Source organism: Oenanthe melanoleuca, chromosome 7, assembly GCF_029582105.1.
Source record: "Oenanthe melanoleuca isolate GR-GAL-2019-014 chromosome 7, OMel1.0, whole genome shotgun sequence".
Taxonomy (NCBI): Eukaryota; Metazoa; Chordata; class Aves; order Passeriformes; family Muscicapidae; genus Oenanthe; species Oenanthe melanoleuca.
Window position 1 is genome coordinate 23,291,372 of NC_079341.1, and position 17,822 is coordinate 23,309,193.

General features: G+C 42.6%; 1 protein-coding gene across 4 annotated transcripts; it reads right to left on the reverse strand.

Moving 5' to 3' along the window:
* Positions 1 to 968: 968 nt before the first annotated feature.
* On the reverse strand, positions 969 to 17,815 carry TMEM169 (transmembrane protein 169). 4 transcript variants are annotated; one of them, XM_056496238.1, is made up of 5 exons: positions 17,722 to 17,809; positions 8,519 to 8,585; positions 6,318 to 6,756; positions 4,578 to 4,866; positions 969 to 4,461 (listed from the first exon to the last, which is right to left on the reverse strand). In XM_056496238.1, exons 3-5 carry the CDS (start codon positions 6,619 to 6,621, stop codon positions 4,323 to 4,325), a joined length of 732 nt encoding a protein of 243 aa, XP_056352213.1. In that variant the 5' UTR covers positions 6,622 to 6,756; positions 8,519 to 8,585; positions 17,722 to 17,809; the 3' UTR covers positions 969 to 4,322. The 4 variants fall into 4 exon arrangements, with proteins under 4 accessions (XP_056352213.1, XP_056352210.1, XP_056352212.1 ...); XM_056496235.1 differs by having other exon boundaries at positions 969 to 4,866; XM_056496237.1 differs by lacking the exon at positions 17,722 to 17,809 and adding an exon at positions 9,218 to 9,281 and having other exon boundaries at positions 969 to 4,866.
* Positions 17,816 to 17,822: the final 7 nt, after the last annotated feature.

Consider the following 17,822-nt stretch of genomic DNA (forward strand, 5'->3'; position numbering starts at 1 on the left):
CTTATGCAAAGATCTTCAATAGAAGTCTCACTGATAACCATTATCTTATAAAAATATTACCTTGCAGCTCAGAAATGAGAACTGCAAAGGCTAATGAGCTAATTCTCTGGGCCCACTGCCTCCATCTTACCCTGCCACACCAGGAGTCTGAGTGTCCTTCAGTATGTTCTTCACTGAAGGTGGGAAGTCCTCAACATACATTTTCCACAAAAGGAATTCTGTTCCCTTGGCCATGTTTGCAGCAGGCAGCAAACCAAAAGCACCTTTCTGCTATTTCTAGCTGTTGTACTTCCAGTTTGAGGGAATCACCTGCACGTAGCTTTTTGGCTCAAAGAGCTGTTTTACTGAAGCTGTGCTAGCCCACAGCTAGGAATTTCATTTGGGTTTTCTGATGATCCATCTCTCCTTCTCAGAAGAAAGAGGATTTCAAGTGTCTTCCCTGTGCCAGCAGGAGGCTAGGGCTGTAAAAAGACTATGTGGAAGAGATATGGTCATTTAATATTTAGATACCTTGAAGAACTGTACTGGTGGAGTCTCCTTTGACTTATCAGAGGCACGCCTGAAGTACCCAGGGGTTGTAACAAATTGCAGCACAGTGAAAATAGCACCTCCAAGTCACAGACACACAAACCATGTTTGTAGAGTTAAAAGTATTTCCTGTTTTGGTATGGAAGTGTGTCCCCCCCCGGTAGATCCTTATGGCTAAAGCTAAACAGATACCCAATGAATAAAATTAAATCAAATGTTTTCATTTGTGAGCTATGAGGTAAAAACAAAGAGCTCAGGCTCCAGAGATAAATGACAATTCTGGATAGGCACTGTTTAACAAGGGGTAGGACTTAGACCCATGTCAGACACTTTAAAGTGGATATTCAAATACAATGAATTCTAATCACTTGTCAGCATAGAATGACTGTGTCTGTCCCACAGCACTGATTTTAACACAAAGTCAAACAGAAGCATGAAAGTAACACTCATTTAAAGCCACAGATATCTTTATTCTCCACCCAGGCCAGCAAGGATGGGAAAAGGGAATGCAATTAAAATTAATAATCAGCAAACAGTATCTTTACTTAAAAAAATCCAGACTAGAGCAGCCAGAAACACACTCAACAATCAGAATAAATGGAATTCCCTGCAGTCTGACAGTGGCACATAAGCAGAAATTACTTGTGAGTTTCTGGAAGTGGGGTAGAACAAGACAAAAACTTGTGCTTTTTTCTATTAAAACAATTGATAATTATTATATATTTTGCAACAGGCAAACACTACAGAGGATAGAAGGCAAGAGAGAAAGCTATCCAGTTATTTAGAGAAATGTCTAAATTAAACTTTTACAAATAGCACCAGAACTAACCCCAAGCTTAAAGCAGCCCCCACCAAAATCAATGACAGAGTGCCTTGAATTTAGCAGGAGCCAATGGAAGCTTAGGTAAGTGTAAAGAAGTAGAAAACACATGATGGATTTTCCCAGGATGTCCCCCAAAATGTGACCTCCACACCCAGAAGCACAGCTGCCACTGCAGAAGGAGGGTACTATGATTCCTCTGATGCTCCTTTGTGTCTACTTAGCAGTAAGAGGCACAGATTTGGTTTTGTCTCCACTCCAGCAGGCTGCTAGCAATCCTGAAAGCAAATCCTGCAGCTCAGCAGACATTTCACATGGATGTATTCTGTAATGAGCTGGTATTTATCATTCAAGCCCTCTGTAAGCTGAAGGCTCTTTGTGCTACTGACCCCAGCCTTTCGTCTAGCCTGGAACAGCTGCTGTTTGGCACTGACAGCTGAATTGGGTTTTCTCCCTCTGCAGCAATGCACACTTGCCAGCCATCCTTTCCCCAAACTTGTCTGCTGCATGTTGGGGCCAAGATACACAATTCAACCCTTTCATGCCAGCAGTATCCCTTTAGGGAAAGCGTGAGAACACTTGCCAGTGGACCTTCCTTTTCCTTAATGCTTGTTAAGTATCATTTATTCCAACCCTCCAGCCATGTGGGAGCCTGCAATTTCCATGTGGAGCAGTATTAAGCAGAGTGGCTGCATTGGGTCAGTACAGACTGCCAGCATTGGCATGGCTTATCCTCAGCATCTCCATTAATTCAGAGGCATATCAGCCTGCCTGATTGGAACAGGCCTGTGAAAGGCATTCCACTGCTTGAACCAGTCCCAGGCATATATCAGCCTCTTTGAATCCCACTGAACTACCTGGCATTGTCTCACAGATTGGGGTCTGTTTTTTTTCCCTGGAAGCTGGTAATTGCTTTGAAAGATTTCAACAGTAAAAAATGATAGTAGGAAACAACAAACACAGCCTGGCTCTAGCTGTGCCCAGGGAGCACCACTGCTTTCTCAGTTAAGTGTGGGGCCAAGACTACTCTTGATATTTGGCTTGGGCATTATTCACTGTTAAGCCTTCAGCCAATGCTAAGAGGCTCCTTTCACCTCCCAGAGACCAAGGATGCATGCAGCAGGAACTACTTATTTCTCAGTGTCAGGACTAGAGGATCAGATGGACTTGTTTATACATCACCAGTTCCCAGATGTTCTAACCAGGACAGTCAGTGTAGTCTTGAGCTCAACCTTAAAATGCAACACAAGGCATTAGTTTCTGTGAAATCCAGCTTCTGAATTCTTCTTTTTACCATCCTAAATAGGGAGACTGGGGAAGTGAGACACTTGCAGAGACAGGAGTGACTGCAGCTGACAGACTGCACGCCATGACTTACCTACCTACATGCATGCAAATGGTGGGCTCCTCTGGCTTGGGGCTCACAGACTTTCCAGCAGCACCAGCTGAACTGGAGTACTGAGAAAATTAACCATGTTTCAGATGTGTTACTCAGCCCCCATTAGAATCTGCTATACCTCTCTTTTATTTTGCTCATCTCCTTCTTAGGCCAAAACCCCAACAGTCGATCAAGAAAAAAGAATTTTTCTGCTAGTAATTTTTTAAAGAGACAATTAAAATTTCTCCAGCCTATTGTGGCCAACTCAACCTGGTCAGGGAGCCCACTATGATGCCATGAAAAATCCAGAAATCATTATGAAAATGAGACATGAGGGGGAAAGGATGTATAATCCATTGCTCTTCCACATAATTAACTGGGAAGAGGGATGAGGTGGGGAAGGCGACACAGATTTCCAGAGCTGAGGCACAGACAGACATGAACTCCTGGACTCCCCCATTCTGAAAGGGGATATCCAACAACTCTTCCATAAGAGCAACTTGAAAACCAGAATAACTTGTTTCAGAGCTCTTCACATCCCAAGCACCTTCAACTCCAGCTTCCTAAATCCAGGTGCTGCAAGTCCACACCTGCATTGCAGTGAGATGTAAATGGATTCCCTCTTCCTTAGGGGCAGGCATCTCCTTAGAGCCTCCCTATATTCTTCCCTATACATATCCCTATATATATACACACTGCACACTGTGTATGACTCTTGTAGACCATTCCTCCCTAGCAGTGCACATATCTAGAGATCCACTGCAGGTGTGTTCCAAGCACCTCTCTGAGCACCTGCAGACACTTGAGGGTTCTTAGTGACAGCTCCATCAGGCTCCCCCACACCGCATTACAAAGCAAGCCCTGCTCTTCCATCGTGTGGTGGGGCTGTTTCAGGTCAGTGCAGAACTCACTTGCTTTTGTTGGCAGCTATGCTGTCCTCTCCCTCTATTCCAGTGATCTGTCCAGTGACACTGGACTCTGACAGTGTCTAAGTCAGCCTGCATAAGTTACCTGCTCTTGTTGGAAGGACTGGGAAAGGACCCTTTCTAAGAAAACTGCAGAACATCACCCATTGTGTAATTTAGCCTTCACCTCTGAATGGGTTCTTATCTCCTGAAATTCATCCCCCGAGCAGAGACTTTTCACTGTGTCATAGGTCACTACTATGTCCTATTGCTGAAAATTAAAGTCTACCTTGACAGAAGTGGACTTTTCATAATACATCTCTGCTACTCCACAAACAGCCAGACCCCTGCAGATCTGGATTTTCTTATGATTCCCAGAAGCTGTAATTAGCTACAACACATGACAAATCCTTGGAAAGCCATGCACCTCCCCACCCAGAGCATGTGAAGCTAGCATTCTTGCCCTCTGTGACATTTAAAGAGGACTCTCAGCCCAATATTTTATTCATTAAGTTTGTGTTTAAATATATATGAATATAAAAAAAAATCAGTGTATTATTTTCTAGGTGAGAACACTCACATATGACCGAAATAGTCACCCAGGACAAAGGCTCAGACTGCTGAGGTCTCAACCCCCTGAGCAGAGCTCTTGCCAGAGAGACTACCTGAGATATTGTCAGAATCAAGCAGCTCAACAATGCTGTATGGAGAACAATCTTCCAAGCCCAGCTTGCTGCAGAGCCAGCCACAGAATCCTTTCTCCATATCCCTGACAGCGCGCCACCAGTACCCAAAGGACCATGCTACCTGGGCTACAGCTGAATACAGGCCTAGGGAGAAAGAAACAACCATAATTATAATTGGGTAGAAGATAATCAAAAAGGGACAAAAGGTGATTTTGTGCCAGAAGGTCCTCTCTTCATTGTACACCAAGAAGATGTTGTACCATGTAATGGTTCCATAGTAGAATGAAACCACGAAGGACACTACAAAAATGATGGGGAGGCAGATGATGGTCCAGAGGACTATGTGGGGTCCTCTGTCTAATCCAACATCACATTTCTTCTTCTTCTCAGGTGCATCTTCTTTAGGAGGTTCCTTTGACTTAGCCAGTTCCTGCAGCTCTTTATCCGTCAGTGTGACATGGATGTCCACCATCTGACCTTTCTTCTTTCCCCTGGTGATTGTTCCAGTCAAGGTGACATATCGGCTGTCTAAAGGCATGTTCCAGACACCTACAACACAGATAAACTCATCTGCATCAGATTTGTTTTCTGTACAAAGTATTTTGTGTAAATCCTCAAAGACCCCAAAGACAATTAGATAGTGCGTATGAAGTTACAGTTAAAAGCAAATTTTAAAAGATGGAAGGCAAGAAGCAATGTAGTATGAAGAAAATTAACACAGAAGAAAATGGAAGAAGATCTAATGACAGGAATTCCAGATGATAGAAATCACAAGGGAAAAAATTCCAGTGTCTCCTCTAGGGATAATACATGAATGGAAAATGCTGCAAGAGTATAGGAGAATGAGATGAGACAGAGTAACTCAATTGAAAATGGCATGCCTGTTTTCTCTGTTTACTTCATGGATTTATTCCTGAACAGCATGGACACTTGGGATTAATTAGATAAATACTACTGAGACTCTTGCTTTGGAATAAGCACATCCACACATGGAATTATACCTGAATAGCTAATATTTCACTTTACATTTGCATTGTATCTCAATCCAAATTAATTTTTGAAGTTTAGAAAAACTTAACAAAGTGTCCTAAAATTATATTTGCATTTTAAGAAATCAGTAGAGGCACCAAACTGGACAGTGATGGTATATGTGTTAAAGTTACAAAGGCAATGCCTTAGCTTTCAAGTGACATTGGTATAGGATTGGCCTTGCAATGGTAATAGCCCTAAACTCCTCTTTGGGGCTACAGTATATTTTCTCCTGGTCTTAATTCTGACTAGCTCAGAAGGTCTTCAGAAACTCTTAAAGAGAGGCTGAGCAGCTTGAAATAGGAAGGCAGCAGGCAAGTAATGAGGATAGGGTCTGGAATCATGGGGGAATTTGGTGTACTGGTGGACCAGGAGCATTTAAACCCCTCTCAGCCTGCACTGCTGTCTCACAGCCACAGGACCTGCCTTCTATCCTTCTTCCCTGCAAGGATACCCAGGACAGATAGCAGAAGTGAAAGTGACTCTAAAATGCCCCATGATAACCTTGCCAAATGATCACCCTTCAAGAGGAAGCTGTGCTGAGTGTATGCAAACAGTAAATCCTAGATAATGAGTTAAATTCCCTATCGAAGGTAGAGCCACTAACTCCATCTGCTTCCATCCTTTCACTTAATAGGCTGTTGTTCAGGCATGGACAGTGGCTTGATCACAGCTTAGAATGACGTCACTGGCTTAATGCATGCATAGCACTGCAACCAGCACATCAACCCCAACCAGCACATACATTTAAAACTAAGGCTGTAGCAACAACCAAACTTTGCAAAGAACTGCAGGAGACATCCCAAATCAGCCTGTAATGCTTTCTGTTTCAGAGCATGTTCATATATGAACTCAAGCTCTCCTTGCCTGCAGTCTTGGAGAGGGCTGGTCCCACAGTCACTTCCATTTGACCTTAGAGCATGATGGCATCAAAAAGGTTATGTGAAGTGAGTGTTCTCAGGACTACATACCATCTGTCATAGACTGACCCAGGAACCTGGAGCCTTCCTCAGCGCTCCTCTCCCCTCCTTCTTCATCCACCTGTTCTTCTTCCACCTTATTGTCATTCTCGGACCGATACACTATTATTGACTCGGGGCGGGACTCCTTCTTCTTCTTTTTCCTCCGGTCCATAGTGGCTTCCCCATCAAAGGTGACAGTGGTTGCCACAGCCCTTCTCATTGTGCCACAGCGAGGGCTCTGGCCTCCAGACTTGCTGTCTTTGTGCAGAGTCTCCTCCATCCCACTGCTGCTCTCAGTCACCTCACCTGGCATCTTGTAGCACCTGTTTCCAATCCAACAGCACCAATCCTGCACTTAGAAGTCATTGATTAACAATGGTCCCATGGATGATTTGTTCTGGTAAGATGTCCTGCTGCTGGTATCCAAACTATGCACTCCATTCCCAGCCTAAAATGAGAGAGAAGGCTGAAAAAGTGTCTTTCTGAAAAAGCAGAAAAGATTGCAAGAGTTTTCCCAAGAAGGGTTACTTCCAACTGGTTTAAATGTCATCTGAAACTCTCTTTTACTGTCCTAAACACCAGTTCTCTTACATAGATGCATGCTTTGTGGTATCTAATCTATCTTGATTCTTAGGGTCCAGTTTTCACTATAACAAACCAAAGCTACTGGAAAGAGCATTAACATTTATAAGAAGGGATTAAACATAGCCAGCTTACATTCCTCTGCAAACAAACAGAAGACAATGGTTTTGGCCCAAATGCATCAGAATAAAGGATTGAAACCATAGATGAAAAAGAAGTTGACCAATTTAAGGGACTGGCTTAGAGATAAATGCAACTGGAACACTGTGCTTGTCCAGCATTACAAAGCTAAACTTGTGCCAGCCTTTCTCATTTTGACCATCTAAGGATTTACTCCCCTTTGCAAGGATATTACAAAAACGAATCTAATTATGTCAAAATGAGTGAAGTTTCAAACTTTAGCAATTTAGCAATACGTAGTGCTGCCATATTTTAAAAATACAGAATATACAGTGGATTTAAAGCAAATTTATTATTAAGATGACTTTCCTGGAGAGGGAATTGGGAACCACAGCAAATTTTTCTGATTGCACAGAGAAAACTACACAAGTCTTCACAAATCTTTTTGACAAGAATAAATTTTTGCTCCTTATTCAAGCAAAGTTAACAGTGATATCAAGTGAAACTGTCATCCATGGGAAAGCTGCCACATAATTAAACATGCATTGAGGCAGACAAATCCTGCTCTATGAATATGGAAAAAGGATTAATGATTTCTCAGATTTCATAACATTTAAGGAAACTAAATATGCCAAGTATTCATGAAGTACTTAGGTACAAATCTGAATACAATACATCTTAACAATTTTGAAGAGCTCTGTTGAACATTTGTATTTAAAGGAATGGATTTGACCAGTTACTTCTACCTAGTAACTGAGTCTTTCCTTTAACAGGAAACTAAGAAACACAGGTGTCATAGTTTATAGCCTACATAATGCTGGGGAAATAGTTTTACTTGAATGAATGACAGAAAAAAGTTGAACATTTTTAAATTTGGCAGTATGGTTCTGGTCTTCCCACAGATGTAGGATTTTGCTGGTCTGTTTTGAAATTTTGTGCAGAACTTTAGATCAACTATTTATGCCTCATAAACTCACACTTACACACACAACACCCACACAAAACTTGTAATTGTATCACTTTAATGCCTAAGACTGTGCTCATTTGGCTCTATAGAGCCTTGAAGAATTCAACAATTCAGATTATTTTTGTGCATTCGAGAAAATAAATCTTCCTTGGTGATCAGAAGACACATAAAATGGACTTTAAAACCCCTCAAGATTCAGCATACCCCAGAAGCCTACTAGACTACTTCTAAATCACTGGGCAGACAATATTTTTAGCTCTGCAGCATGGCTGGAAAGAGTCTGTTTAGATTGCCATCATACCTGCCATAAAATATGTATGCCTAAATTAGCAGACATACTGGAAAACAAAAATTCACATAAGATTTTGTTTGTTGTTTTTTTTATAAATGCCTTTAGGGGTAAATGGAATGAGTTTATGCTATAGAATAAACTTGCTCTTTGTAGTAAATTTATTCAGAAAGTACAATAGGCTCCAACATTTTTCTCTGAAAAATCAGTTGTAAAATTTCATGTTTTGCATCTATAAAACCCTGAAATTACCTGATGGAGTCTAATGAGCCCTTGAGGCAACAGTGAGATTCTGCTTCCAAAAGTGAAGAAAACAGGCCTGGAAACAGAGAAATCAAAATCACCGCTTTTGGAATAATCTACTAAAAGTCTGGAGACACAGAAGTCTATTGGATTCCCAAAGTTCCTGGCTGTAGTTCCATGTCCAGTCCCTACTGACTTGAGAAGGGGATGACTTACAAGTAACATTTAAAAATAACACAAAGCTACAGGCAAATATTTGTAGTTGAGCTTTTTTGTTTTCTTGAAATTGATCCAGCTGTGGCCTTGCTTAAACTTAATGTCAGTTCTCAGTGTGATGTCAAAGCCCAAAGGACTATGTCAGCTTTGACTGTGCAAGGTGATGACCCTTTTCAATATCCCACAGATAGGCACTGGCAATCTGTGTCCTGCTCCTGTGCTCACCATGCAGGCAGAATGCTAAGTAATGACCAGAAGATCCCCAAGTTATTTTGCTATGTCTGATGTTCCCACCCCACTATAGCAGCTACTGCCTTTGTGAGTTACCACCAGGACTAGAAACACCTTCACAGCAGGGTAATCTGAGAAAGGAAGCTCAGTTTCTCCTCTGGCTGATAAAAGGAGAGGGAATTGGCAAGGGACAAGCCCCTAAGAAGCACTGTTGCTGTGGCTGAGTCAAAGCCCTTAGGATAAGGAAGAGAAGGAACTCACATTATTCTGTTTAAGGCACAAGAAGGTAAAATCTGATGTCAGTCTGTCTACATCAAAACCAAAAGCATGTAGGAGATGCTTGTGACCCAGCAGAGGAGGATGCAGTGAGATAAAAAGCTGAAAGATGCAAATACAGGGCAGACGTTAGGTAGGTGTTTTAACAAAGTGGGTAGGTGTCCCTTGGTATATATCACTGGGTGATAAACTGTCATGGGAAACTTCCAAATCTGGACTGGCTATCTTGGCAAAATTGTGGTCTTCTGTACTTGACCAGAAGAGGGGAAGTCCTCTAGTTTGCTTTAGGGAGCAGTCAGATTGAAGATCACAAAGATCCCTCCTGATCTTATGCCTGTTCTCACAGTACATGTTTATTTTTCTCTCATTGGTTTTCCAATGAAGCAGCTAGAATATCCCCTGCCAGCTGGTCCAGACTTCTGAACACAGCACTTCAAAATATCACCATCAGCCCTACATCCCACAGCAGTGCTGCTGAGTTGAACAGGTTCAAGCCTCTGTCCTGTTTTTCCTGGGAATATTTTATCTGTAGTTGCAAATAAGAAATGGGCTCTTGCAGAAATCACAGTAGTGTACAAAGAGCTTAATTTTCCTCTCTTCTTTTTCTTTTCAACTTCTAAGGATAAGGCCAGCCCTCAGCACTACACAGCTGTCCACAGCATCAGTTCTTTCAGCCACACACCAAAATCTTCACCCTTTAAAAGCTCTGCTGTGGAGCTGAAACATTAACTATTGCTGTGCATCTCATACTAGTGATACAGGAATCTAATAACTGTCCATGGGAGGGAAGGAAAAGAAATGGTCATGTTTCAGAGATAGCAAGGAGCAGTTTATTAGCCAAACAATTTGTTATTAATCTCCATATGAAAACAGATGGAGAACCCTGGGGAGGCTGCTCTGCAAAAACACTTCGTAGAGTAATTTTTAGCAGCACTGTCTTCTGTTACTATGCAGGAAAGTTACGGCTGCTTATGTTTCCTGTGACAGTAATAGTCTTTGACACACAAAACAGGAGCCTAAAAGCTTGGCCTTGCACCATTTAGGTCAAAGAAAGCTTCTTCCATTGGTTTTCAGGGTTTGATCCTGCTGCTAACAGAAGAGAAATTATCTGGTTTGAATGCAGACGGGGAGGAAGAGCCTTCCTGCAAGCTAATAAAATTCTTGATCTTAAATCCCTGCTACAGCACAAGTAACCTTTTTATGACTGCTCAGAGCAGACATGAGAGGAAAAAATGTAGACGGTAAGCAGCAAGGAGAATAAATTTTTATTTTTCTAGTCACATAAAATGTACAACACGTAAGAGGAACTGGCACGGCTTCTTTACTCACATCATGCAGGGGTTGTCTGCAGAAACAAAAAAACAACCTGTGCTTTAGAAGCACTGTGATTTATGCAGGATGGGGAAGAGATGAAGGGAAATCTACCCCAGAGACACACCTTGAGAGAGCTTCCCAGACACAGATCTTCTTTTTCTTGCTGCTTTTACTCCATAACCTCTGCATCCCCAATCTCATGTCCACTCAAACCCCCACCTCTGATTTTGTGCACGTTTTGTGCATGTTTTGAGTATGCATGTTACCCAAAGGATCTTTTCCAACACCTAATATTTTTAAAGGGGTTATCTGCTGGCAAACTGTACACAGGAAAAATAGATGGTATTAGATGTATCCAGCTGTTCAGGACAGATCTGCCTGTCTCCAACCAATCATGTTATGACAAAATGCATTGGTCTATCGCAGAACATGCAGCCTCCAGGCCCTAGAAAAACATGTGACAAGACATATATAAGAAAGAACATTTAATTCACACATTATGTAGGAAAAAGCCCAAATGGTAGGGCTCCCTCCACAGCTTTGGATCTGTTTTAAATACTTAAATGATTCCACATTATCTTTCACATATGCATCCTCACCTGCTAAAACAGAGGATGTCTGTTTCCTCTTTATTTCATGGTGAAATAGCTCAAACTAGATTGCATATTTACTTGAAACTAGCAAATACTCAAGAGTTTGATGAATGACATATTAGACGGTGAGAAAAGAACAGCTCCTCCCTATCAGTACCAGGGTCTGTGCAGCTTGTGGTGAGCTTGACAGGGGGATTTATTTCACTGAAAAAAATAAAATGTTATTTTTAGCCATATAGATTCTTCACAAAGCAGCTCCTTCCACAAGAAGGAATGTCTAAGGAAGGAGGGAAAAACTATCCCTCCTGGCAGTGGCTGATTTCAAACTGTATTAAGTGTCTGTACAGCAACAAAGGAAAACATCTACCTCTGCCTCCTCAGTCAGGTAAAAGAAAGCAAATACCAAAGTTCAAAGTTCACACCTATCCTTCCCTCCCTGCTTAATCCATAGGCTTCCAAGCACTTCCATTTCTTGGAAACAGAAACAAGAAGAATGACCATATGCTGGGTGTGCTTCCAAGCAGGAGCAGACTTAAAAAAGCAGAGGACAGCACTGAGCTCCTGAGCAGAGGGGATAACACAGTAAGATGACCCAAGTCACCAAAAACTATACAGGTGTTTGCTGGTGGAGCCCCCCATGCTCCATGCCTTCCCCTCAGGAGCAGAGGGTGCTAGAAGCTCAAGCTAAAAGCAAAGGGAGGTGTGGGCAAGCAACATGATTTCTGTGGGCAAGCACTGACAGAGCCAAGTTTGCCCAGTCCCTCCAGTTTATCACAGGCACATAGCTCCTGAAGTGCCACTAGTGCCAGCCCTGCACCACACCACGAGCCAAACCTGCTGTGGCCAGCTCAGCTGCTGACCATCACTGGAGCTGCAGCAAGACTGGACTTGCTTGGTGATGCGGTTACACTGTGTCTTTTTCCTAATTACTTAAGATCAGACACAGTATCGCATCATGGATGGAGAAGGATACAAAGAGGCTCTTTCAGTCTTAGTTTATTCCTGGGCGATGGTATGGCCGGAAAGAGGCCGAGTTTCTCTGGGGAACAGGTAATCAGGAGAGGGGAATGGGAGTGGCCTTGGCTAGCTGCCAATGGGATGAAGACACAGACGGGACAGGGGCCGGAATATCCGACCCCCGGTGGGTACAAGGACACAGGGGAAGGTCACAGGACCGGAAAGGGAGACAGGATCTGGGGTTTGCAGGAAGGAGGCTACAGGATACTGATTTCAGTTCTTATACCTCATATTCCGAATTACAACAGCTTGGGTGTGGGTTAAGGGCTTCCTGGCTCCCATGGCCATGTTGGGTGGCTCAGGACCCCTTGCTCTCCCTTCCATTCCACGAGACACCAAACACTTGCTGAAAGCATTCTACAGATACAGAGAAAACACCCAAAAAAACAGTAGTGGAGGGATGCATTCCACAGTATCACTATACTGTTTCTAAATCACATTTTCCAAGGACATTTTTAAAGTCAAGGACATTTTACAGAGTATCTATTTTATGAATCAGTTCATTTTCCTTTGCTGTTCTGTAACTTTTACAAATGTCACAGAACAATAACTCCTGTCTAGATCACTTATTACTGAAGACTGTAAGACAGCATACAAGAATAGCTGAGCATTTTTATTTTATATTAAATGGAATGCCCAGTCAATCTTCTTGCATACCTACTTTTAAAAAATCCCCCAAGTGTACTAGTCTACCTTTTTTGGAGCAAAAGGCTGAAATGCTATCTTGCCCTGTCTTCCCACTTATTTGAACAGACTGCTAGAAGAAAGAGAAATTGAGATAAAAGATACAAAGCTTCCCACTGTCTCCACATGGATGGTATTTGTTTCTTTATTTTTATTATATTATGCTAAAAATGTCAAGGAATGGCATGGGCACATTAGTCTTTGAAGAGAACCAAGGCTTTAAAAGGAGCTTGATTTGGAAATGGAAGGTTTGAAATCTTCAAAGCAAACTAAGCATTTAGATATGAGTCTTGAATAAACTCAACCAAAGTCCCTAAATTTTGCAGGAAAAATTACATTTCAACTGTAGAGGCACCCTTTCTCTGTTCCCCTGCTCTACCCCTCACTTCTGGATTTGCCAAAACAGGCCATCCTGTCTCTACAGCAGTGCCTTTAGGCTGGAATCAAGTGTAGCATCTGTTTTTATTGGTATAAGACACAACTTGTCCTTGGTTGGGATTGGAAGATGCACTAGGAACTTGCTGCATACAAAAAACAGAGTTTTGTCTCCTTCCCCCAGGCATCCAAGCAGATGCCTAGAAAACAGTAAAAAAGCAAGTAAGTAGTACATGAAAACAGAGCTTTGAGCCCCTCATCTCCCACACCACAGTGCAGAGAAAACACTTTCTACACAACACGTACACAGTGCACTCAAGAAAAGGTTTAAATCCATGCTGGTCTTTTCTGACCTCTACAATAACTAGAAGCAAGGACCTGGTTAACACCTCAGGCTCTTTTTCCTTCCTTCCTACTCAGAAGATCCCTGACAATCTCACTCTCAGTCTCCTTTCCTGCCCTGCTTTGTGCTGGCAAGATCAAGCACCCAGTGCTTTACTCTGACAAAATGAGGAGAAACCACATATTGAAATATCTGCAATTAGAGAGGAAGCAGTTGCAGCCATACAGCCTAATGGAAAATACAGTCAATTATAAATCCAGTCTGGAAAGCATTATCTGAAAAATACCAACAAGCTACATACATCCTGTGGTTCTTCTTTAGGCAAGATATTTGGGGGCTTCAAATCAGAGCTTTCTCTGACTAACATCTGGCTGCAGCCCATGAGTTGCTGGAGAGCACAACTACACAGAGAGAGAACTGGAATATTCTCCTGGGAGTGATTCAGGATTGTTTAATGCATTGCATAGTAAATACAATCTAGGATATTTAGACAGTATCTCCAGCAGCAGGAATTGGCTCAGGGGAATTGTGATTGGATACAAGTGCAGATAGAGACCTGTGATGCCAGGATATTAAAAATGCAGCACTTTGAATTGCAGACCAGTGAATACTTCAGTATCATTAGTATGGTATTAGTAGGGTGTGTGATTGCTTAGAAAGTACCTACTTACCTGTTTCAAACTGTTTGATGCTGCTATTCTGTATCTTGCACCACTGTAAACTCTGCCTTGAGTAGGATGTCTGTCTTGATATTCTTCCTTTTTTTTTTTTTTTTTTTTTTTAATTTTATTTTTTAAATCACTGGAAAGAAATTCCTAGGGATAATGATAAAAGATTGTAAAATCCTGATTATCTTCTAATGAGAGTAAAGTGCCTTTCCAGAGAGGAAGTCCTTAAAAAGATGAATTGACCAGAAAGCCTGAACATTAGGTAGGGCTGACTAGAAGCAACAAAACAGAAAGGCTCTTGCTGTTGAGAGATGATGAAAGGAAAAGTAGCCTCAGGAGAGAATGTACAGACAGGAGGTGAAAGTAGCAGGGATTTCCAAAGAGGCCTGTTGCATAATCCCGTGGAAAGGTACAGAGAGGTGAGGACACAAACTTAAACCAGCTTTCATTTGATTTTGGCTCAATCAAAGCATTTCTTGTAACAGGTATGGGAAGGAAAGAAGGTATTATTGTTACACTTTCTGTGGTTTTTGGTATCCCAGGAAAAGAAAAATATGAACCTGGAGCACCCATAAGAATGGGGTCTGGGAAAATAGAGGCTACTGGAGTGCAAGCCTGCATTTCTCTGAAGGCTAACTAGCAGAAATCCTCTATGAGAAGCTGTCTCTTACCCTAAAATTTTATTTCTGGCACTAAGATGCTTTTCATTAAATCTCTTTCACCCTTACCTCCTTGTGAGACTGCTGACCCCAGGGATACCTCCCACAGGGTTTGATCCTGTGAAGGTTTCTCTCCTGTTTGGAGCCACCTCTTCTCTCACATCAGGTTGGTACTTAACTACTCTTGAGACCTTCCCCCTTGCCAATGTGGATTCTGAGCTATAGGAGGGCACAGACACCCTGAAGGACAGCATGCCATAAGGAATTCTCAAGGCAGTACATATCAGTGCCAGGATTTTTAAAGCATGGCAGCATACTGGACTGGCAGGTGTCATCAGCTGAATAGCTGAGCCATAGGCTGGCAAAGCACGATGTCAGCTGTAGACAAAAGTAGCTTTTTCTGAAAACTCAGAGTTTTCTATTCATCTCAATAAATTGAACTACTTCATTCAAAGCCAAGATGCAATCTGGGAGCTGTAAAAACAGGAAATCTAGTTTTTCCTCTTCAATATGTAAATAAAAAAGTAAATGTTCAAGAATGACATATGCTAAGCCTACAAATCCAAAGGAGCTGACAAGTAGAAAAAACTACTGAATTCCTTTTTTGTCATTTTGACTTCTGAATGGTTGATGTTTTAAGTGATAGTTATACTAAGGCAAAAAAAGTCAGATGGTTAACTTCAAAAAACAAAAATGAAGACTCCGAAACTTTAAACATAGATTTATTTTCTTCCAAATGCAAGATGACATATACTGAAAAACTAAATAAAAAATAAGATGTCTAATCAGACACTATTTTCTAACATATAAAAATTCATAATCTTAACATTAAGTTTATAGAGTAACATCAATATGCAGAAGCCTTTTGCTTACTGAATTTATCACTGTCTGTGTGGAGTGACAGACCAACACATTTCAATGCTATCAATAAAAGAAAAGTAACATTCCTTTGTGATTAAGAAAGTACAAGCATATGAGGAGATTAAAATTTATTTTAGTTAATAAGATTTTCTTCCTTTCAGCTTAAATAATTTTGAATTTCATCAACCGGGGTCCAATTGATTCACACAAAGGTACAGTTTAAATCCTTGGTTCAAAGGCAACACACACAACAGTGAACAGAAGCCACTGCTTTTCTGAAAATGTCTGTGAGCATTGGTTATCCCACCTCTATTTTTTGTGGATATGTTTTGTACCAGAAGGGGCTACCCTCCACTGAATACCAAGGAAAGGATGTCTCATTTTTCCTCCTCCTTCCTCTACAGTCTTTATGCCTTTCCCTCTTCTCCTCCCACCCATCACTCACAACCTTAACTCATACTTATTTATGGCATTTCTGTGGCTATTGGCACATTCCAGAAACCAAGCAATATATCCTGATAGGGAAAAAAAATTCTTTGATAGTGCTCTCCAGGAAGAACACTGAAGGCAAGGAAGTCACATGAGTAGAAAGGCCCACTGGATTTTCCTTGGAGCCATGCAGCTCAGTTGGGATGGCAGGCAGCCTGAAATATGAAGATCTAATTCACTAGCACAGATGAGTGCTTCTCCCTGGGATTAATTAATGATTGCTCTGATACCGCTTGCCTAAGAGATGTAGGGCAGCCAGAGACAGTTAATGGAGATCTGTGAAGTCTCAGATTGTGAAAGATAATTAAAGGGAGGGAAAATGTTTTTTGCAGTGTCACTCACTGGGACACCTCACTCGCTGTGAAGTGCTTCACGTTTTGCCTCCAGAAAGTGGAATGCTTTAAACGCTGAAGTATTCTGCAAACATTGACCCACTCGAAAAGGGTAATTTTGTATTACAGTTGCCTTATCGGCCTAAGTCACCATGCAGAAATCCACCCGTGTCTTGCCACCCTCTGGTGAATGAATCTGGACACAGTGTTAACTTCTCCATGCCTTCCCTCCCATACACTAAAAAGGATGGTATACAGCTTTCATCAAACACACTGAACTCTTAGGATAAAGATGTTATCCTAAAATTGTCCCCAGTTTAAAGTATCAAACCTTGAAGTATGCTTTTGGAAAAGTAAATAAATTTGTTTCACAAATGAGAGTCCCAAACCAGACTCAATGATTCTCCCAATTGTGTTTTAAAAAAAAACAAACCAAAAACCTCACTCTCTTCTCACATTAGCCAATTCTCCTAAGGCAAAAATAACAAGACAAAATTGAGACATGCTTTCAAACATCTCTTCTATTGAAAAGGACAGAGGAGATGCCTGGCAAGACACTGACCATGCACACACATGCTTCTAGGCACATCAGCGCTGGTTACAATCACCTGCAATGGACAAAGATGCTCTATCACTTCACTGTGGGAGAGTAAAGAAAATAAAGCTGCCTGTCCTCTGTGCCAGCTGAACAATAAATACTGAGCTTAGTTAGGGCCATTTTAAGGGGGACGGGAGAGGGGGAACAGACACCACCACCACAAAGGCATTTTATCCCAAAATGACTCTACTGGGGACATGGTAAACGCTATCACCTCAGCCTTCACGGCCTCTTCAAACAAAGTCCATGCCCGGAGAGAGGAGTGCCCGCCCGCGGCTCCGTGGCAGAGTCACCAGCATCTTCCGTGGCCGCGACACCCTGCGGGCTTTGCACCTCCTCAGGTTCCCGCCCGCGCCCACGGGGAAGGTGACCCGGAGCGGAACGGAAAGCCGAGCGGAGCCGTGCCTCGCAGGCGGACGAGCCCGCGGCTGCGGGCAGGTGGGCGCTCACCGCGGGGCTGCGGAGGCACCGGCCCCTGGCGGGCGCCGAGCGGTCTCTGCCCCGCGGGTCGGAGCCGGGCGATACCGACAGCGGAGAGCCGCCCCCCTTGCCTTACCTGCCGCCCCGGTGCCGCGCCGCGCCGCAGGACCGCAGGACCCCGGCACCCCGGCCCCGCCGCGCCGTCCCCGGCGCCGAGCCGCGGGCGGGCGGGGCCGC

Coding starts and splice junctions, on each gene's coding strand:
- TMEM169 (XM_056496236.1), bottom strand. CDS start 6,621: ATGCCAGGTGAGGTGACTGAGAGCAGCAGTGGGATGGAGGAGACTCTG. Junction 4,867..6,317: donor GGGTCAGTCTATGACAGATG/GTATGTAGTCCT, acceptor TCTGTGTTGTAG/GTGTCTGGAACATGCCTTTA.